The sequence below is a fragment of the Pituophis catenifer genome, unplaced genomic scaffold (assembly GCF_029215685.1).
Source record: "Pituophis catenifer annectens isolate HBS135680 unplaced genomic scaffold, rPitCat1.0.hap2 SCAF_2, whole genome shotgun sequence".
Taxonomy (NCBI): Eukaryota; Metazoa; Chordata; class Lepidosauria; order Squamata; family Colubridae; genus Pituophis; species Pituophis catenifer.
This window is the reverse complement of record NW_027256882.1, coordinates 270,211,811-270,235,046: the sequence shown is the minus strand read 5'-3', so window position 1 is coordinate 270,235,046 and position 23,236 is coordinate 270,211,811. Positions and strand designations below refer to the sequence as shown.

Below are 23,236 nucleotides of genomic sequence, written 5' to 3'. Positions count from 1 at the left end.
AAAGTTTCGCCTTCCACCATCCAACGCTCAGAAGGGACTAAAGTATCGTCTTCTCACATCGCCCTGCCCGCTACCATCCCGCTCTTTATTTTGCATTGGCAGTAACCACCCTCCAAGCCCGCTTTCCCCGTCCGGTAGACCAGCGTCGGCGATTTCAGTGGCTTCGCTTCGCGTTCCTGACGAAGACGGAGGTAGTTTGTCCCTAGCGGCACCCCTTCCCGGAAACAGCTGATCGCACCATCATGGCGGCGACGGTGCTGCTGCTGCGGGAGATCTCAATGACAACGGCTGCGGCGAGACACCTACTGCGCGGGGGAGGAGGAGGAGGAAGAAGGAGCGAAGCTGTCCTCGCCATTGGGGCCAGGTATCTATAGAAGGGGCGGGTGGCTCCTTGGCTTAGATGGACCCCCCCCCCCCAATCATTGCATCTTTCCCTGCCCACCGTCCTCTGTCCTGCGAAAGTGGGAAAGGTGAAGGCGTTTAGCCGCCCAGGCAACGGATGCTTCTCCTCTTCGGCTGTAAAAGCTGCGCTCCCCATTTGGAATCCCCTTCAGGAGCCCCCGGCGAAGCGGACTTTATCCCGCCTCTGCCATCTCTTGAGGTTGGAGGGAGAAGTAGCGGAAGGCAGGCTGTCAAAACAAAAGCGGAGGCTGCGGCATCTGAGAAGAAACCAGGCGGGAATGCTCCGAAATAGCAGAATTTCTCAAACGTGCGGTGAAACATTTTGCGTGTTGATGGGATTCCTCCTACACGTGGTTGAAACAGGCTGAAACAGGGAAGCTTGATATTCCAAGCAATGGAAGCTATAGGGCTGTGTCGTGTATCCGTCCAGATAGGATGGTCACAGCAGTCATTCTGACAAATGCTACCTTTCCTGATTCTCTGTATAAGGAGAAAAGAATGGACATCGTACTTTTTGTGTCTACGATGAAAGTTATGTTTCTAGAACATGGTTCGGTTTATTGATATGTAAGCCTTTCCAAGCTTCCCATATTTGCAGTTCCCTTCCTTTTTTTTAGCTTCCAGGGTTTGTGAAAAAAAACGACCACTATCTGGAAGTAATAACTATCCATTCAGAGTCACCTTGTAGGGGAGATGGGTGGCATAAAAAATTAATAAAATGCTATTCTTGCTAGTAAATAGGAGCCTTGGTGGTGCAAGGAGCCTTGGTGGTGCAGCGGACTAAAGTGCTGTTAAGTAGAACTTAGCTGCCAGCTGCCTGCAATTACTGCGAGTTCAAATCTCACCAGGCTCAACGTTGACTCAGCCTTCCATCCTTCCGAGGTAGGTAAAATGAGGACCCGGATTGTGGGGCAATAAGCTGACTTTGTATAAAAAAGAACACTGCTTAGGGGGGGCCAAAAGCCCTACTAAGCAGGTATATACAAAAGTATGAAGGCTATTGCTTAATGCATTGTAAGGTGCCCTGAGTCTCCAGAGAAGGGCGGCATATAAATCAAACCAATAAATAAATAAATAATAATAAATAAATAAATAAATAAAAAATAAATAAATAAATAATAAAAAATAAATAAATAAATAATAAATAAATAAATAAATAAATAAATAAATAAATAAATAAATAAATAATAACAAACAAACAACAAACAACAAACAATCAAATTTTATCTACAGAAATTTGCAGGTCCCTTTCTTTTTTTTAGATTCCAGGGTCTATGAAAAAGTGACAATTACCTAGTAGTAACAATAACAAGAGTTGGAAGGGACCTTGGACGTCATCTAATCCAACCCCCTGCTCACGCAGGAGACCTGTACTAGGGATTCGAACTGCCTAACTGCCAACCTTTCTGATCGACAAGCTCAATGTCTTAGCCACTGAGCCATTAGGTAATAACTATCCACTCAGAGTCACCTTATAGGGGAGATGGGTGTCATAACAATTTAATAAAATGTTACTTTTTCTAGTAAATAGCCAATTGAATCAAGTTTCATCTACAGAAATGATACTCTTAAAATTTCAAAGCATGGATTATTAAGAATTTTTATCATGGTTAAGTTTCTAAGGAATCAGGCCTCTCTTTAGATAGATTTAGATTTTTGGTCAGAAAGTATAGATTTGCTTCTCAATGTAAAATTGTATATTTTTGCTAGAAAGCAAAAATAATTATTCCACATAAATAGCTGGTCTATTATTTATGGCCAGTGTAGTGCAAAAGTTTGGTTATTTAGAAATGAGTTTTTGAGTAGACGGAAGTTTTATGCTTCCAATGCTATGATAGACCATTGTTTTACTTCTCTAGAACAATATTGTTTGTGATTTTTTTCTTCCATTCCATCATTTCCAATTCTCTCCAAGATTTCTGGACACGTTTCTGCATTTTCCCTGGCAATGCTTTTCAGAAGTGGTTCTTTGACTCCTTCCTAGGGCTGAAAGAAATTGATTGGCCCAAGGTTACCCATCTGGCTTTGTGCTTAAAGTAGGACTAGAATTTCCCAGTTTCTAGTCCAATGCTTTACCATTACATCAAACTGACTCTCATGATCTTTTTATTTCAATATAAAAAATAGGTACAATTAGCAATAAAATTCCCTCCACCCAGAGTGTAAAACTATTTTTCTTAACTTTTCCAAGTGAAAGTTTTCAGAAATGCAAAACCATTGAAAACAATGTTGAAGAATTTATGTCAGTTTATAGCCAAAATCGAATTAGCTCCAAGTATTTTATTACTGAAAATTAGTGCATAACCTGACGTATCAGTGTTATTTGGAATGTTGTAAAAACAACCTAATTATATCAGAGGTGGGTATCAGCAGGTTCTGACCAGTTCTGGAGAATTGGTAGCAGAAATTTTGAGTACTTCGGAGAACTGGTAGTAAAAATTCTGACTGGCCCCGCCTCCATCTATTCTCTGCCTCCCAAGTCCCAGCTGATCGGGAAGAAATGGGGATTTTGCAGTAACCTTCCCCTGGATATTTTTTTTTTTTAATTTGATTTATATGCCGCCCTTCTCCGGAGACTCAGGGCGGCTTACAATGCATTAAACAATAGCCTTCATACTTTTGTATATTTATACAAAGTCAGCTTATTGCCCCCACAAACTGGGTCCTCAGTTTACCTACCTTAGAAAGGATGGAAGGCTGAGTCAACCTTGAGCCTGGTGAGATTCGAACTTACAGTAATTGCAGACAGCTGGTGTTAATCACAAATGCTATTAGTCTGCTGAGCCACCAGGATTGGGGTTGGAATGGAGATTTTGCAGTATCCTTCCCCTGTCATGCCCACCAAGCCATGCCACAGCCACCAAGCCACACCCACAGAACCGGTAGTAAAAAAATTTGAAACCCACCACTGAATTGTATATGCCTGAAAACAATATGATACTTTACAACAGGGCTGTCAAACTGGTAGCCCGCTGGCCAAATGCTTCATAAACTGGCCACGCTCAACACACAGTTTAATAAAGGGGGGAAAAAGTCACAATACATCACATAATGACGCCGTGACGACGCGAGTTTCACATCCCTGCTTTACAATAATGAAAGGGATGTCTTTCATAATGCAAATTGCACATTATGCTTCATTCTATTCCTAAAAAGCTAAGCAATTCCTTGCAAGCGAAGCAATTGGTGTGGTTGTTTGTGTAACACCTTTAACATCTCTTAAGTAGTATAAAATCAGACATTAAAACCATACTTTAGGCTACTCTTAATTAAAAGCTAGTTCATCATTTTGTAAGACAGAATGCTCATTTCCAAAGCTAAGATGGTAGTATACCCCTAATTGCTACCAAGTATCCATTAAATCAAAATGCAGAAGAACATATTACAAATAATATATCATGAATATAATTAATTTGTAACCCAAATTCTACAAAGTCGTATTTCTTTATTTATTTATTTTTTACTTCTGACAATATTGTTCTGCGGCAAACAGTCCTCTTTTGACCAATCTGGTTTTTTAAACCAGCCATTATATCTCAACCAGTCATTAACATTCCAAGAATATTATTCATTACAAAACACATATTTGATTGTTGGTATGAGAAACCCCATCTCTAAGGTCTTTGTATCCAAAAAGAACTGGAATTTTCAAGCAGTATTTGAAATTAGTTTTTCAATCTTGATGATAACACAGTTTTTCACAGCTATTATTTTTTCCAAAAAGAAAAGAATAATGTATTAAGTAAAGTAGAAAATAAACTTAATTATATTAACATAGTTATTGAACTTTTACATTCAAATGTAATTATTTTAGATCAAGCTACAAATGCTCAGCCAGCTATTCCTAAGTGCAGTTTATATTGTATAAAATGCACTTGATCCAAGAACTGTTCTCACCATTCTCTTGTTCAGAGTAATAATGTCTTTCAATGTAGCATTGAAAATAGATCAAGTGTGTTTCATTTAATGGCTTTCTAAAGCAGGGTGGGCAACTGTGGCCCTTTTACAACCTGTGGACTTCAACTCCCAGAATTCGTGAGACAGCCAAACTGGCTCAGGAATTCTGGGAGTTGAAGTCCACAGGTTGTAAAAGGGCCACAGTTGCCCACTCCTGTTCTTAAGCATTGAAATATTAGGCATATGGGTTATAAGTTAACAATATTAGGAATAATTTACACAAACTGTAACAAAACAATACTCTAATGATACTTAGCTTTACTTATTATATATTTCCTATGCAATTGTTGTAAACCAGGGCTGTCAAACTCAATTTCATTGATTTTTTCAGGGTTGTGTTTGACTTCGGGGGCCAGAGTGGGCGTGGCCAGCTCGACATCACTTGTGTTGGGGCACCTGTGGCAGCTGGAGTGCTCTGTCAGCGAAAACAGAGCTCAGGAGGGCCTCCCACTTTGTTTTCAGCTGCAATGGCATCCTGCAACTCTCTGCCAGCAAAAAATGAGCTCAGCAGGGCCACCCACAGCCCTCATAAGCTCCATTTTTGGCTGTGACGGCCTCCTGCAACTCTCTGCCAATGAAAATGGAGCTCCATTTTTGCTGGCAGAGGAACCGTGGGCTGGTCCTTTGCTGTCTCCAGGGCAGCTACACGGGCCATATCTAAGCACCCCATGGGCCTGATCTGAGTTTGACACACCTGTTGTAAACTAATGAGTAAATCCAGATTAAATCTAAAGTCTTCAAGTTAAGCTCAATTCCTGCTGATTTATGGACATACCCATGACATTTTTTGAAGTGGTTTGATGGTTTTCTTTTTGTTTTTTCCTCCTAACATCCCAATCCCCAGCCCTGGGTCCCCCACCCTAACCTCACCTTTCCCCATTTATCTTACCAGCCATGACAAATTCATTACACAGCTAATAAAAGTACATGAAGATAATTATTAAGAATCTAGTAAATATTGTGGAATTCTTTTTTTTTTTAGGATCAGTCAGTCATCTATTGTAACTTGCTAGGACAAAAGTAAAATGGATTTCATTTTAAAATATAAAAAGTAGTACCAAGAATATTTTTCATAAGCAGCTACAGTATATTGATTAGGAATGTATCCGGTTGCTCTCCGATCTTGGTAGTAGTTTGTCATTAATTCCTGTGGGTTTTGTAGTAGAATACTTATTTATACTTTTAAACCACTCAAAAAGTGAAGTATACAGATTAAAAACTTAAAATGCAAAATCACAGTACAGGTAGTCCTCAACTTACTATCACAATTGAGCCCAAAATTCTCATTCCTAAACAAGACAATTATTAAGTGAGTTTTACTCCATTTTACAACCTTTCTTGCCACAGTTGTTAAATAAATCACTGCAGTTGATAATTTAGTAACCTGGTTGTTAAGTGAATCTGACTTCTCTGTTGACTTTGCTTGTTAAATGGTTGCAAAAGGTCATCACATGACCTTGGGACTTAGCAATGGTCATAAATATAAACCAGTTGCCACGCATCTAAATTTTGATCACATGATCACAGGGACACGAAAAATAGTCATAAGTCACTTTTTCAGTACTTCAGAAAGTTACATTGTAACTTTCAATGGTCACTAAATGAACTGTTGTAAATCAAGGACTACCTGTATCAAAGAATTGATTCTTCAAATGCATATGACAATAAAAGGATACATGTTGAAAAATCAAAACATAGGCTTCATGTTGTTTTTAGTAAAAGGAATTCTAGGGACAGAAGACTATAATTGAAAAGACCCTCTCACTTGTAAAATATCCATGTCCTGTCATTAATTTGGGACCCTCATAGAAATGATTCATATATTCTGAGTATTTTAATGGAGGAGAATCCTTCTTTCTGATAAACAAGTAATTAACACTTTGAATTGACTTCATAAATATTCAACATCCAGTAATTTTTTTAAAAAAAGTGTCATAATTTATTTTTAATAATTCCACTTATTAATCTACCTGTCCCAATTTACATATTTAATTATTTGATTTATATCCCACAATTTTAATTTGTATAATTCAATATGGTCTAATCCCTAAAGTTTATAAACTGATTTCAGTGTGGAAAAGAGATTCTTTCAAATTTGACTTCACAGGTTAGCTCCTAATCTAATGTTAGACCTGAAAGGGCCTATCATGTGGCCCTATATTGTCAGTTATTGTATATTTTCTATCTATGTGGTTTTTTTAATAAAAATACAAGAGAGGTTTACCATTGCTTTTTTCCGCACAGTATGAATGAATGCTTTTGTTAGTAAAGCAGTAATCTGCTTCAGCATCTTCTTACATTGCTGCTGCTGTTTGCTTGCTTTAGCTGGGCAGCCAGAATGATCTTCAAACCTTGGATGATCTTGCTGGGAATATATTCTCTTGGCAAACTTTCCCTTCATTCTTTGCTCATTCCTCCTAGGAACATCTACTGCCACCACCACCACCACCATTATGATGAGACATTACAACAAGACTTGGCGGGGGTGGGAGTCTGTGGTTACCTGAACATATTCCCAATAGCTTTCTTTATTATATGGAAATCAGATATTTTTTTATCACCACTTCATTCTTTTTTTAAATATCCCAATCTAGTCTGAGTCTTAACAATTTTCCTGCAGTCTTCCATCCAAATACTAATCAGGCTGGACACTTTATATCTTTTATCAAAGTCAACCGATACTTGCTAGGTACTGTTACAATGAACCTTATATATTATATTTAGAAATAAATTAACAAATATTAAAATATTGAGAATTGTTTATGACATTATGTCTGGGTCAGCTTGACCTATTCAGTTCATTCATGCCTTCAGTGATTAATAATTCAGAAGTATAAGTTCTACCCATAAGTGGAATACCATTTAACTTGATCTGAGATGTCTAACCATTCATGCTTCCAGCATAGGTTACCCCACATGACAAGTAAAACAGTTTATCCTGTAAAACAGGCCTGAAGCCAAATTGAAATAGATCCTGAAAATCATTCATATTTGATATTGCCTACAATTGATCAGGAATTACTAACTGGAACATCTGGCTAAAGGTTAGTTTGGTATCTAGCATTTACGTGTTAAAAGACGAATATATCTTTCATGACTTGGGGATTATTTAACATAAATAACAAAGTGTAGCAGTTCTAAAGCACTGAATAGTGAAAGGACATAGCCTTTTCCAATGTGAAGTGGGTTGTAGAACATTAGCTTTTCATTCCTTACACTTCTGGAATTAAATAATTTGACTTTTGAGTTACGTTGTGATAATTAATGCACACTTGGTATGATCTGAATATATTTGTGGGGAGACATTTGACATTTCAGAAAACATGCAGGGCAAAGCATGGGGTCACCTGTGGTGTTTTGCAAATAATACTTCCACCCCCATTCTTCTCATAGTTTCCAGCAGTCAGCCCACAATTACAGAATTCCAGCACTAGTCAGTAGTTAAGAAATTGTTGAACGAGCACAATAATTGTTCTCTTTAATTTGTTTACCATATGAAAATATTCTTTCCATATTCTAGGTAAAGAAAGTTTGGAACTGATGCCACAGCTTGTTAATCCAGTTAGGATAGCTGCTTCTTGGTCTGATATTAGCAAGTAGCTTTTTCTTAAGTACTCTATTGTTTCTTTTCATAAGTAACTATATGCATAAAGACTACTGATGATGAATTATTTAGACATCTGATACCAGGGAAGAATTTAAAAAAAATCTCTTTAATGGTATCTATTATATTGAAAGGCTTAAGTTTTAAATTTTATGGAGTTGTTTGTAATATCCAGTTGAATATCTTTTAATAGTGTGCTTTCTTAATAATGTATTTAGTACTTGAGGAGTCATGAGTTCAATTACAAAAGACAGGTGAACTTTCTATACAAATTGGCTTTGATATCTGAGACCATGTATGTTCTTGACCTTGACAGCCAATGTTAAAATTAGGTTTATTTTATTGTATTTATTTACATCTCGGAAAAGCAGCATCTGTATATTTTTCAAGCTAATGTTGTCTTAAAAGGCAAATGTAGAGAATTCTTATGTTCATGTTGTTTGGGATATGTGTGTGAGAGGACGAAAAAGAGAGTGTCAAGTACTTGGTGTTACCTAGTTCATTATATGATTATTTTTCAAGTCCATGTTTTTAATCCAATTTATCTTCAAAACACTTCACTTTTTTTTTAACTCTAGGAGAGGAAAAAAAAAAAAACCTTTCAGCAGGAGGCAACATGTAGATTACTTTATCTGAGTTGGGAAACTGTCAGATTGGATTTGGTTGGTATTTGGATGGCAGATTCCATCTGATACTATAGTTGTAAACTAGACTGAGAAATAAAAAAGATATATCCTGGAAAAAGAAACTCTTATAACAAAATTTTATGGATAAATCTGTGAAATCACAAGGAATTGAATTGTATACCAAAATATTAAGATAGATGTATGATCATGTGATAGGTGTCAAGGGAGGGTGGCCTGAATTAATATTTTGTTTTCTTTTTCCTTTTGCACATTGAAATGAACAAGATGCCATCAGTGTAGCTAATGAATGGAGGAATTCTTCACTTCCAAATAGTTCATACCAGTCATATAGTAATTTACATAGATATTCTCCTCTTAATCTTGCACATGTTTGAAAAAGGAAGTTGGAAGAGTCTGATCATTTCTATAAAATGCAATATTGGTAGGTTAAGTTTAAAGTGGGATATGTTAATTTTTGACTATTACGAATTTGTTTGATTATTCCAAGTTTTGATAAAAATTAATTTGAAACTATTCTATGAATGATTACTATATGTGATATATGCCCTCTAAAAAGTCTACATCTTTCTAGAATACTGAATAATATGTATTGATGTTATATCAAATGAAAAAATACATACTGTCACTAAATATGATCATTAGTTTATTGTCATTGCACCTCGTATAACGAAATTAAATGCCATCTTCAGTGTACATTATAACTATAAAAATAAAACACAAGCACACATCCTTCACATTCTATACAATTGAATTGAAAACTCCTAATTTTGCATTACTATTGCATTATACTGTAGAATTCAATATAGTTACTGCTCTGGGATAGAAACTTTTTCAGCCTATTTGTCCTTGTTTTTATTATCCTGTACCATCTGCTATTATGACTCTTTGAATCATTAAACTAAGTTTTCCTTGTAATGATTTAAATCTAAATTTAAATATTTAATACCACAAAACACTTTTGAGCTGAAAAATAGAGCAGTTGATAATGCCTTACTGTGAAATTAAAAAATGGAAGAGATAGAATAGAACTCAGAGATATAACAAAAATTGACTTTCAGAGCAGTTATTCATGTTCTTGGAAAATATTCAGTTAAAAAAACCACTTCTGGTATAGATGCTTTCCATTCCACTTCAGTATCTTTGTGGGTTTTGCCCTTTTCAGTGTTCTGTAGGTGATATTAGTGATTGTTTTTATCTGCTATGGCTGGAAAAGAGAATTTTGGTGTCAATTGTTCATGCTTTAGAAACTTCTAGATTAAACTATTGCAGTTGTTTCTAGATGGAATAGTTTTTAAAAACAGTTCTGTAATTTCAGTAAGTGTAATTTGGCAATGAAAACCTGTTGTTTGAGATTTGAACCAGGGTTAATTTTAAGTGCTAGTGGTGTATGTCTATGTGTTTGACAGGACTTTTGGAGAGAAAGAAAATACATTTTGCCGTTAAAATAAAAATTACTAAGAAACTCTTTTCTTCTAATTTAAAATGGCTCCTTTTTAGCTCTCATATACCCGACTTCAACAGTGCTAATAGAAATCCGAAAATATGATTCACGTTCTGTGATACAATGCATTTATATGGTTCATATTATGGTTGTCTCTGAAATAATTTTTGAGGTTTTACTAAACAATTGCCTTAGTAATTTTAGTAATTTTTCATCAACTTCAGCTGAAACTGTCACCATTTTTTCAGAATTCCAGTGAGCAAGATTCCAAACAGTAATTACTGAAAAATATAATCTGCTTATTATTCAGATATATTAAAGCAATTTTAAATGTGTTTATTTATTTAGAAGTTTTATATGACTATCCAACTTGCATAATCATGGTTCTGGACAGTGTGCATCACATTTTGTAACATACTGTTAGGAAAACTAAATTATGGTTAAAACTAGCTATATCAAGAACTAGATGACAACTTTTTTTCCATGTCACCATGAAATAATAGTGTTTTGGTCAGGAATAATAGTGAAGCCTTGGATGTTCAGTAAAGTTTAAGCAGTTCAGAAAGAAAAGGTACATTGAATACCTAGGAATGTCTTTCACTTTTTACATACAGAAAGCTAGGTAGGGCAATCCTGATTATTACTTGGAGGAGATACCCTCAGGTAACCTAAAGGTGGTAGGCTAGACTGGGAATTGTGTTTTTTTTTTTAAATCCCCATAAAAAGGCAAATTGCTTCCATATCCTTATCAATAAAACAACATTGATCTCTCCATGTAACTCACTAGGAGTCCAGTTTGATGAGGGACTTTTGTTACCACACAGAGCCTCGCAGAATGTAACTAATCGCCAATGGATTAGCTTTGATTGGATTTCAACTGGATGATAAGATCAAGTTATGGGTTTTTTTATTGCTCTCAATTGGGCAATTTGCAGTGGAAAGAGACAATCTTATAGCTGTTTAATCTACAGGCTGATTTTAGTTATTTAGTTATTTAATTAATTTGAAAGACTTATATGAGTGAGTGACTGTAGACAGTTGACAACAATTCTAAATAAATAACAGCATCCAACATACTGCCATGCTGCCAAGGTCTGAACCAGCCAGAGTTCAACTCAGAGTGAATCTGAGTAATTTTAGCTAACAGATTAGTTTACACAGTGACCCAGTAAGACTCCCTAGCCTTCTTTGTACCCAAAAGGCATCTGATCATCTGAAATAAGGCTACAGACCACTACCTTCAGGTTCATAAAAACGGAGAAGTAAGCCCATTTCACTACTTTTATTACCAAAAATAATTCCTAATGTAGACATATATTTGTGCCCAGTAGGATTTGTTCTTCATCTTGTTTCAGTACTGCTCTAGGTCAGCAATTCTAAATTGCGAGTCATATGGCCTCCTTGGAGCCTAAGGGCATTTGAAAGGGGCGCACAGGTGAAAAACATGTAACAGGAGGTCATGGCATGTATCAAGGGTGCCACAGACAAACAAAGTATATAATACTGCAAATGCTGTCTTGCAGACATCAGAAAACACACCAGTTACCATCTTATGTCTATATCTAGTGATAGGTCCTGCTCATTCCAAGCTGCAATTAAGACTTCAGCTGAACTATGTACCGTTGCTTTAGAAATCATTATTATATTTGTCTCTATTTTTTTTTTTCATTGGACAAATCAATTTTTCACTTTAAATCTTGCACTGCAGGCCTTTCAAGACTTCCACATGGCAGCTGGCACAGGACCAAACCCAAGATACACAACTTATCACAGTTGATCAAAAATTGGTAAGGCTTTTCTGATGTATATATTCCCTTGAAGATATTTCTGTGTATCAGGTACTACGAATTGTATACTGTAGTTGAGAATCAGTGTAAGTGCAATTGTCAGATATTAAAGTTCTTCAACAAAAATACTTACTATGGTAACTTAGCAAAAGGCGTTCAAGTTAAAAAAGGTCATAAGGGTGCATATTTAATCATGCATTATGAAATTATGTATTATAACTATAATGGTACCTTGGGACTTGTCATTAATTGGTTCCGGGAAGCACGACAAGTACCAAAAAAGACGAGTACCAAATTTTTCCCATAAGGAATAATGTATTGGTCATGAGGCTACTGACAAGTTCTAGTTTGCTCATTGAGTATCAAACAAATGAGTATCGGGGCAAAGTTTTCATGTCAAAATATGTCGAATATCAAATTCGATGAGTTTTAAGGCAGTCAAGTACTGACGTATCACTATACCTGCATTATGTTTAGGAAGCAATGCTTTAATATGCAGTGTGCCATTTTGAAATACTTTTCTGAATGAAATTATGAAGTCATACATGATTCAATAATACTTGTTAAAATTAATTGTTAGATTTACCATTTTTAAAGAAATGTAATAAAAATGCACCTTATAAATTGATTGTAAAATCTGCTCATATATTCTGCCCAAAATGTGAATGAAGGATCACAATTAGAAACAACTGTATAGCATTCTTTTACTAATCATTACCAGTTCATAATTTTTAAGTTCCAGTATATTACAATGTGTGGCCTATTACCAAAACAGTGATGCTGAAATATTTATGCTTATATTATTCATTGGATGTTTTTTTGTAAAGCGTTCAAGGGACTTGTTATATCGTGGTTTACATAATAATCTCCATTGACATTATTGTGTTTTATTTTTGGAGGTGAAAAATAGTAACAAATCTCTATCAAAGCAAACACAAAACACACTTAGAATAGATCTGTATGAAGTCACTTTTTTAAAAAATGAGTTTTAAAAGCTTACAATAATAACGGAGCAGGGATAACTTTGTTACTATAGACTACTATTTTGACACAATGCAAATTCAGTATTGTATCTAATTTTTATTGGTGGTGATGATTTGCAAATGCCAGTCCATAAATTTAAATTAATTGCAAGTTTAAAGCAGAAGGAAATGTTCTTATTTTTTTCATCTCATTAGGATGGCTGGATTGGGATACAAGAAAGTAAGGAAAATAGGTAACATTAAGGGAAGTTTGTTTCGTTGTTTGAATTTATCGCTGTTATAATTGATGTAGAGAAATTTTCACTGTTCATTTTTTGGGCATTAAATAAAAAAGAGGTGACAGTTTTATTGAATACATGACATTTTTCTTTAATAAAGTATACTTCAGTTGCATTTTGTTTTTTTTCTCAAATATTTTAGCAGTTGCAGTCTCAACTTTTCAAGTTGAAGCCAATGTATTGTATAATTTTAATTGAATTATTTACTAGCTGTAACTAATATTTTTCTATTTTCTTCTGTATAGTAATAATTCTTAGAATTAGTAAATGAGGCAACATTTTGTAATAACTGTTAGATTAGGAATCAAAATGTGGGACTGACTCCATTTCACAAATGATATTTTCTGTTGGATGGTTTCATTCAACTTAAATGAATAGAATTCTGTATCTAGTAGAAAATTATTTCACTATCAAATTTTGCATATCTTTTAACTTAGACCAAAAGTCCAGAAACTGAAAAAGCTTCTTGGATGAGAAGCAAAACATGTTCATGAGGAAAGAAAGTCCATTTGCCTTTTGTAAAAGCACCTTTGGGACAATCATGAACTCTTTATGTGTGTGTGTCTAGGAAGCTAAAGTGGAAAAGTTCTAAAATATAGTTCCATCCTACATAGCATTCTCATTTCCTACTACTTAATAGCAAGCTACCTCTAAAGCATCAATTGGAGTTCTAGAGATCTGGGGTGTGGCCTAAAGAGCTGAAAGCTATTTGATCTTATCTGTTTTCAGAGTTACAGGTGGCTCCTGTAGGGTTTCTCTGTTGTGATGTGAGATTTCAGTGGTGATCTCCCTCAGTGAAGCTTAAAATGATTTACTGCCTCACATATGAAACAAAAGTAGTTCCAATGCTGTTGTATAAATTATGTTTCTCCTTGTGTGTTACATATGGTTTTCCTTCAACCGTTTCTCCAGACTTTTGGCCTGAGTCACCATGTCAGTATGTCTTTTAATCCAACTCAGATTTTGAATTTGTTGGTAGTATTATTTCATTATTTTTCCATTTAAAACCAGAAACATACAGTATAGAAGTAGCTGTCTTTATTCAGTTTGATGCTAAAATAATATATATGTATTAGGTACTATGAGATTATTGTTAATAATATTAGTGTCCAATTATTGCTAAAAAGCTTGCATCATAAATATGATTATAAATTATTGTGTCAGATAAATCTTCCTATAATATTGAAGGTGGAATTCCTAACATGCTAGTTTCCCTAACACTAGTTAGGGAAGTTTCTCTTTTCCATAAGGAAAAAAGAGGGGAAACATCTTCTACAATTAGGGACTTCAGTCAGAAAATATTCTGATGTAGATTTAACCAGTTAATCACAGCAATGTGTGACCTAATGTATAAAAAGAAGGATATTATAATACTTCATAATTGATACTGGCACTTTTATACCATCTGTGTAGTCCAGTCTCAGAAAGTCAAGGCCACCTTTGCTAAACTAACTCAGCTCAAGTTATCTTAGAGGGTGACTTTAAATTCAGTTCATCTTTTATTCATAGAATGGAGAAGGCAGATTTTATTCTCTTCTAATCAATGGCTTGTCCATCCACTAGTGATAGTGAGACCAGCAATGCAAGACTATTTTTCATGGTCTCTCTTTCTGTGGGGGTCCTGAAAGCATTTCTCTGATCCTTGTTTGCTTCTTTGATCTGCTTGACCTCAACCTGCAGATGAATGAATACTGCCAGTTGAAATATTTGTCTTTATCTTGGGTTGGTTTTGCTTAGAGGCCCAAAAGGAAGGTTCATCATGACCTTTGTGTGGAAATTTCTTGTAGACTTCAGTAAATGTTCTGGAGCTTAGTGACATATGATAATGTAATAAAATGTCATTGTTTTAAGTTTGATGGTTGTGGATTTCTTGGTGAAAACTTTAATCTGATAACCTTGTTAAAGGCATAAATTAGGAAAATGAAGGAGTAAGTACCTACTTGCTACCAATAGTCAAAGTTTGCAAATTAAGCTTATAAAATGAAAAGGACAAGTAAATTGGAATGGGCTTTTATAATTTAGAATTTGGGGTCTTATTTTCTTCTGGGACTCAAAATAGTATTCAGAAACATTCTCTTCTTGAATTCTACATTATGGCTTTTGCATATGACTTTTATTTAAGAACTTTAGAAATCTTGTAAAACAAATGTATGCTCCACCTCTCCATCCTCAGTGTGTGACAAAACAAATATGTCAATGAAATTCTTGGAGTCATGTTATTCCTTAAATATCCTTGGAAACAATATGGTATACAAATTAACTTACGCTGTGCCATCAGATATGTGATGTGAAGTAGCAGAATTACAGAAATGTAGACACATGGATAGGAAACAAATAGATTGCATTTGTTGATACCTAACAATCTAAATATGGAACAGGCCCCAGACTTTTGTACTACGACTCTACTTCCAGTGGTGCAAGCCAAGCCACTCATATTACTTACTGAAGATTTATCTCAGATGGACTCTCCAGTTCAGTCCAACTACATATGTTGTAATGCTGTTTAGTTGGGCTAATCGGTTGCTTGCTACTCATCCCTATATTGAATAACACTCCTCAAGAGTACCTTGTGTAGCCAAGAACAATATTGCTTATTCGTGTTATAAAGAGTTCTGTTTGTTTTCCCTTTTTAGCTACTGAAGATTTGCTTTACTGTTCTGTGTCTATCCAAATATATTTTTGTAGCTAGTACCAGTTCAAAGCATAGTTGTGGACAGCTGTACCTTGGACACAGGCAGTGGAAGGATTATAATAACCTTATGACCAAAGCTTTGTATTTAAATTGAAGGTTGTGTCATTGACAAAAGAGTCTTTTCTTCTTTGTCTCTGACAAAGATTTACTGAAATAAAATGTAGAAGAAAAATGTAGTCTTTCTGAAATGAGAGTGCAACTTTGGTTATATGTACTCTGTATTTTCAAATAACTTTTAAATTATTTTTATTTCTATTGTTTTATTTCAACATAATTCTTATATTTACCTAAGAAAGAATTCAATCAAGTTTTGCATTTTTGCCACATTTATTAACAATATTTTTCTATTCTGGCCAGTTTTACAGAATGTCTGTGTGATTCTTTCTCTTTCTTTCTTTCTTTCTTTCTCTTCTTTCCATTTTTCTAATATATTTCAGTCCAATATAAAATACAGTGTATAAATGTAACAGTAACAGAGTTGGAAGGGACCTTGGAGGTCATCTAGTCCAACCCCCCTGTTCACACAGGAGACCTATACGAGGGATTCAAACAGCCGATCTTTGATCAACAAGCTCAGTGTGCGCACACACAAAATGGAAAATTTCTGAATGTCTTCTGTCTTCTGAATGGGTTGAATCTGAAGAGTATAATTAAGAATTGAGATTGCCTTCCAATGAAAGTTAGTTCTCAACAATAAACCTGATACTAGATCTGTCTTTTACAAAAAAAAAAGGGGGGGGAGATGTGGGATAGAAACTGAATTCCTATCTAAAAGAAAATATTGCAAAAAGACAAGAAAAAGATGCAACCCCCCCCAATTAATTATTAGAAATAGAACTTGATAATGAACAGTTGCTAGAATTCTTTTGTAACAGTTTCTTAGCTTTTTTGTATCAACAAAATCAGCATCAGAAGTTCCTGGATTCTTATGTATTTACATAATGTTTTGCGTTTCTCTGGGTCTAATTTAATCTTGAATAATCCAGAATTATTACCCACCACCACCCCCAGTCTTGTGACAGTTAAGTGTCATGACAGTATTGACAGCCAGAAACAGTATCTGTAAATCTGGTTACAAAACAAAGAAATATTAGTGTTAAATTATTTGAAGTAGAACAATCTGGAATGGAAGTGGTTTGAGAAGCATTAAATTTCAAATATGTAGTCAAATAGCTGGAATTAACAATCATAAATCCTTACTCCTGACTATTTCTCTATCTCAATTCTTGGAATATTTGTAAATGTTTGTTATCTTTGTGTGATTGCCTACCTTTTAATCTTCAATAAATATTGACTACCTTTGTTTCCTGCTACTTGATTTCAAGTTTCCTCCAGCAACAATCATTCTTTTGCAAGATTCTTAAAATTACTGGTTTATTTGTCCCAAAGATGCTTTTTCAAAAGGCAACTGGACTTTGTTTTTCCTTGAAGACATTTTGCTTCTCATCCAAGAAGCTTCTTCAGAACTAAAGAAGCTTCTTGGATGAGAAGTGAAACATCTTCAAGGAAAAACAAAATCCAGTTACCTTTTGAAGGACAACCATAACCTGGATGACTAAGAATCTCCATAGACATATTGGTTTATTTGACAGCATTTTGGTGCTTTATAAGAATATTGCTATTCTTGCTTAATCCTAGTCAGTGTTTTAGAACAAATCTGTGTAATGAATTGTGTGGGTGTCTGTCCTAAGGCACTGATTATTTATTTATTTATTGGTTCGATTTACATGCCGCCCTTCTCCAGAGATTCAGGGCGGCTTACAATGCGTTAAGCAATAGCCTTCATACTTTTATACATACCTGCTTAGTAGGGCTTTCGGGGGCCCCCCAAGCGGTGTTCTTTTTTATATAAAGTCATCTTATTGCCCCCACAATCCGGGTCCTCATTAGTTGTGTTTGTTTAAAAAAAGAATCCTTGAAAAAAAGAAAAGAAACAAATTAGGTCAAAAGTAGTTACAAAATGTTTAGTCAGTTTGGATAGAAGACTTTATATGCTAAGAATAATTCCTTGATAATAATGGGACAAAATTCAGGCTTTGAATATAGATCTCATCTATTCCAATCTTTTAATGACCCAACAGTCCATAACTAAAACCTAAGCCATCTTTCAGTTTATAGTTAGATATCATCTCATGATCTCTCAATATACTTACTTGAGGCATAGGTGCAATAAAAGATCTGATGCCTGGAGGCTTTAAGGCTTGGGATAGAAAAAACAAAACAAAACAGAAGTTGAATCCCATCAAGACTGAATCATTGTGTGACCAGAAACTGGCTTTGTCTCTGCTCTAACAGTAATTGCAGAAAGAAAACAAAGACAGAAAGGTGGAAGCAAAATTCATTTACAAATAAGGCTCTGTTAATGCAGGTAATCCTCAGTTAATAACAATAATTGCATCTGGAATTTTCATTACTAAGCAATGGCAAAGCACAATGACAGGTGAAATCATTTAGCAACAACAGTCCAAAAGTCTTGGTTGCCATTGTTAAGTGAGCATTGCGGGTCACTAAGCAAGGACCTCCTCACAATTTCCTACAGCTTCCAACAAATAATGCCAACAAATAATGTTAGTGTGGAAGCTGGTGAGAAGTTGTAAGTCCCAGTGGCTTGCAGTCAGATTGGCAGTCAGGTAGGTTGGCTGCTGCCATGTAGCTGTAATGGCATGGTTAAGTGTTTTCAATCCCAGCGGTGGCTGCTGCCATGTGGGGAAGTTTTACCCAAGCAACTTGCAACCTTCCCTGTTGGCTTCCCCAATGAGGGCAGGACAAGAAACAATGGATGGAAACTAATCAAGGAAAGAAGCAACCTGGAATTAAGAAGAAACTTCCTAACAGTGAGAACAATTAACCAGTGGAACAGCTTTCCTTCAGAAGTTGTGGGTGCTTTATCACTAGAGGTTTTTAAGAAGAGACTAGACAGTCACTTGTCTGAAATGGTATCAGATTTCCTGCTTGAGCAGGGGCTGGACTAGAAGACCTCCAAGGTCAATTTCAGCTCTATTCTTTTTGATTGATTGATTGATTGATTGATTGATTGATTGATTGATTGACTGACTGACTTTGGTTGTGGGAAGCCAGGAGGAGAGATCACAAATGGCAATCACACGACAGTGGGATGCTGCAACTACCATGTTTCCCTGAAAATAAGACCCTATCTTATATTTTTTTGAACCCTGAAATAAGTGCTTGACCTTATTTTCAGGGAGGTCTTATTATTTTGGGGTGCATGGAGGAAGACGAGGCTTCTCTTGCCCTCTTATCTGATTTCCAGCTCTGTCTCCCTAACCCTAACCAGAGGAAATGGCAGGAACCGGCTGCATATGCATTTAAATATTTTCGGGGAGGGTTTATTTTCAGGGAGGACTTATTTTCAGGGTGGGCTCATTTTAGCGCATGCACTCAAAAGCCCGATTGGGCTTATTATCCGGGGAGGTCTTATTTTCAGGGAAACAGGGTATCATACGTGCAAGTCTATTGCCAAGCACCCAAATTGCAATCATGTGCAACAGCTGGAACTTTGAGGACCAGTTGTAAGTATACCTGTTCAGGGCTGTCACAGCTTCAGACAGTTTCTGAACTAATGATCAGTAAGCAAGGACTAGTTATAGCTGTATTTCTTTTCTATTATATCGCCTATCATTTAGGGACATGGTTATTTAGATATGTTTACCAAACATTTTCTTAGTAGAAACAGTACAATATTTCACATGTTTTTTTGTCTGCCACAAATTTTCAAAAGTGTTCTTAAAATAGATATTAAAACTATTATAATTATCAGAATACTACCTTTTGATATAATGTATACCAGGGGTGAGTATACCTTTACTACCGGTTTGGATCGGGGCCACACACTTCTGCGCATGCACAGAAGCGTTTTGATGACATCGGGATGGGTGGGCGGAGCCTCCCTCCAGTTTTACTACCGGTTCTATAGAACCAGTCCGAACCGGGGGCAACCCACCACTGATGTACACATCTTTTATAGTAAGTACAGCTTGATTGTAACTTGCAAATATTTGTCTACTGCAGAAAACACCGCAAAGTAACATTAAGAAAAGAAAAACAAACATGATAATTATGCAGGTATTAAAGCCATCCTCTAAGCCAATGCATGCATATTTATATTTAGATAAATATATTCGGGGTTTTTTTTAAAAAAAAAAAAAAGATAGCTAATTCATTACAATTCATTACTTGTCAATTAATTCCCTCTTTAATTAGAATAACATATCTCAATTCAGCCTCCGGTGCTTGCTGCCACTTGCTTTTGTAAGTAATTACTGTGATTAAACATGTGGCAGTGTTAGCTAGCTCAGCTAACTGGCTAGTGATACAGAGCTTTCTGTAAAATGACTGCAGGCAGTGAGGATTCTGCTAGACGACAGTCTATATCTGTAACTGTCGCAGTTCAAATAACAAAATTAATATATATAGAGAGAGTTTTATTGTTTAAAAGGAATGTATTTTAATTGAAAAGGTGATAAAAGAAATGCACATATTCTTCTCCATTGCAAAAACTAATCTGACAGATTTTTCAGAGGATAAGGCTATTATTTTGAATTTCTAACCTGACGTTTTTTTGTGCATACTATATTTGCATTTGGTTTGCAAAGTGAACAGAAGTTTTATTTTGCCTGTTCAATTTCACATTGGTACTGTTATCTCTTTTGGGGCATAGGAACAAATTAGTTTGAGCTTTTTTTAAAAAAAAAATCAAGTGTCTGTTTTGTCTGGATTTTTCTCATAGAAGGTTCTTGTGCTGATATTTCAAGGCTTTAGTCTGGAGCACTGGGTCAAAGGATATTTCTCTTTGAAGGGCAGACAGGAGTCTTTTTTAATTCATGAGTTTCTTTGCTTTACATCAAAGAATAACTCAGACGGTAGTGTGATGGCAGTTTGGAGCAGTCTTTTAAATGTTTAATGTTGAATACATATGTTTAGTTCTTAATATTGTTCCATTTGAAGCATGTATTCTGCAAGACATCTATTTTATTTTTTGTGTTTGACTTTGCTATTTATATTAATAATATTTCTGCGATACTCCACAACTTTGGACAAATTAAATATTAATAAAATTAAAAGTTAGCAATAAAGATTCTATTACAATATAAAACACAGTATCAGTAAAGGTGTTTAAGCAGTAAAATTAAACACAACTAAGTCTAACATTTTAAGAAGCCATGACTTCAAAAACCATACTAAAGAGCAGTAGTTTTTACCTAAACTAAAGGTAAAAAGAAAAAGTACTAAAGTACTAAAGAAAATTCAGACAGATCCTATCTAGGAAGGGCATTCCCCCCACAAGACCACTATCCCCAAAAAGGGGCCTCTTTCTGTTATCTACAATCTGCAGACTCTCACAGTAGGGTTACATTTGAAGAACAATGCCTGATAATGACACATGGTCTATTTATGAGTTATAGGGAGAGGGAATTCTGATAATTTTTGTTAAAGAAAAACACAAAGTATCTTTTTAAAAAAATACAAAACTAAAAGGAAAAATAAACATACATATATATGAGTAACCAAGGTGGGAAGAACAAATAAAAATTGAGAATGTACAAACGTGTGTGTTTATACACTGTACGAACACAAATGTGATTTCTAAATATTTAAACCGTGCAATTTTGTGTAGCATGAGATTTACAGATCAGTTAAGGATAATGTTAATCTAGCAGATAAATAATGAATAAATTAGGATATAGATATATATGTCCCCCCTTTATAGTGAGTTTTCAATGTTCTTTGTGTCACTTTTTATCTGGAATCATTTCTCCCACTTAAATATTACTCATTAATTGAACTACAATATGTTTATTTTAAATTTTGGTATTGTAACAAATGAGTAACTAACAATAATTATCAGATTCTTATATTGCATTGATGTATATGCAAAGAAAAAGTTCCTATTTAACCAAAAGCAAGAATCATAAAATATATTACAATTTCAGAAAAACTCTAAACCAAGTAAACTATCTTACTGTTGAATCTGTAAATATCTATTAATTTCTTTGCAGGCCTATCAACACAATCACAAAAGATTGTGAAATTTTGTGAGTTATTTTCAGAATCAATTTCTGGTTATTTGCTTTGATTAGGTTTTAAAGATAATTTTTTTAAAAAAAATTCTATGCTAGACAAAAAAAATTAAAAGTATTTCAACAGAATCTGTCATGTTTACTGCAGTATAAAGCTTTTTTATATTATTGAGATTCTCTCTCTATTAAATAGAAATAAAGATATAATGTTATTCAGATGTTTTAATTATGATAATTATTGAGACCTAGATATTATGAAGGAATAATTGGACTTGATTCATTTGAAACTAAATTTGTATTTATGACAGTTTGTTTTACTAAACATACTCAATTCAACTTCCTTTTATAGTTACTGGTTCTGTGAAATCCTCATATCTGCGCTCTGATACAGGTAGTCCTAGACTTACAATAGTTCATTTAGTGACCAAAGTTACAATGATACTGAAAAAAGTGACATGACTATTTTTCACACATCTGTTGCAGTATTTCAAAGGTCATGTGATCAAAATTGAGATGCTTGGCAATTAATTCATATTTATGATTGTTGCACTGTCCTGGGGTCATGTAATCCCCTTTTGCAATCTTCTGACAAGCAAAGTGAGGAAGCCAAATTCATTTAACAATCATATTACTAACTTTACAACTGCAGTTATTCACTTAACTGTAGCAAGAAAAGTCGTAAAATGGGACAAAATTCATTTAACAAATGTCTCACTTAGCAACAGAAATTTTGGGCTCGATTATGCTCGTAATGTCTACTTGTATTGAACTGATTACTTGGAACTTTTAAAGGCAATAATCAAGCAATTGCAAAAGAATGAAACCCAAAAGATAACCAACCAAACAGATCTGAGTGATTTTTTTTTACAGGTGCTGGGAATATTGATTGAGAGCAGTCCAGAGTTGGTTATAAGATTGGTGGCTGTATAAATGCTTTTTAAAAAGATTCTTTACATCAATCTTGTAGATTTTTTTCCTACTTTCTCCTCAGGAAATATGTGATCTACAGTACCCTTAACAAGGCTGCTGGTTGGCTATCTGTAGTGTGAGTGGAAAAATAAGTTTCACTGTCCTTATTGCGATGAAGGAAACCTTAATAGAAAATTTTGCTTTTGTTCATCAGATTTGATATTCATCTTCCTCCAGTAATGTTGTAGGCATATCTGATGCCATTTTATCTCCTGGAAATCCTTAGAAAACCAAAGGGCTCTTTGGGTTCTACATGTAGAAGGAGTCCTCATATCTGAGGCCTCAGACAACCAGCATATCAGAACCTCAGGAATAACCCTAAATTCCCTCAGAAACCAACAGGATCTCTCGGCTCCCAGGGTGAAGCAATTTAATGGTCCCCAACTTCCTGTGGTGAAAAGCAGCTACAGAGAACTGTAAGGCTAACAGAGAATGATT

The 23,236-nt window shown here is 35.0% G+C and overlaps 1 protein-coding gene across 1 annotated transcript in view; it reads left to right on the top strand.

Moving 5' to 3' along the window:
* Positions 1-219: 219 nt before the first annotated feature.
* The window catches only part of NDUFS4 (NADH:ubiquinone oxidoreductase subunit S4), a 39,644-nt gene continuing 16,627 nt past the window's right edge, over positions 220-23,236 (top strand). The window contains exons 1-2 of the mRNA XM_070935894.1: positions 220-364; positions 11,760-11,838. Of these exons, the coding sequence (XP_070791995.1) occupies positions 243-364; positions 11,760-11,838 (201 nt within the window). The 5' untranslated portion in view covers positions 220-242. The remainder of the gene's footprint in view (positions 365-11,759; positions 11,839-23,236) is intronic.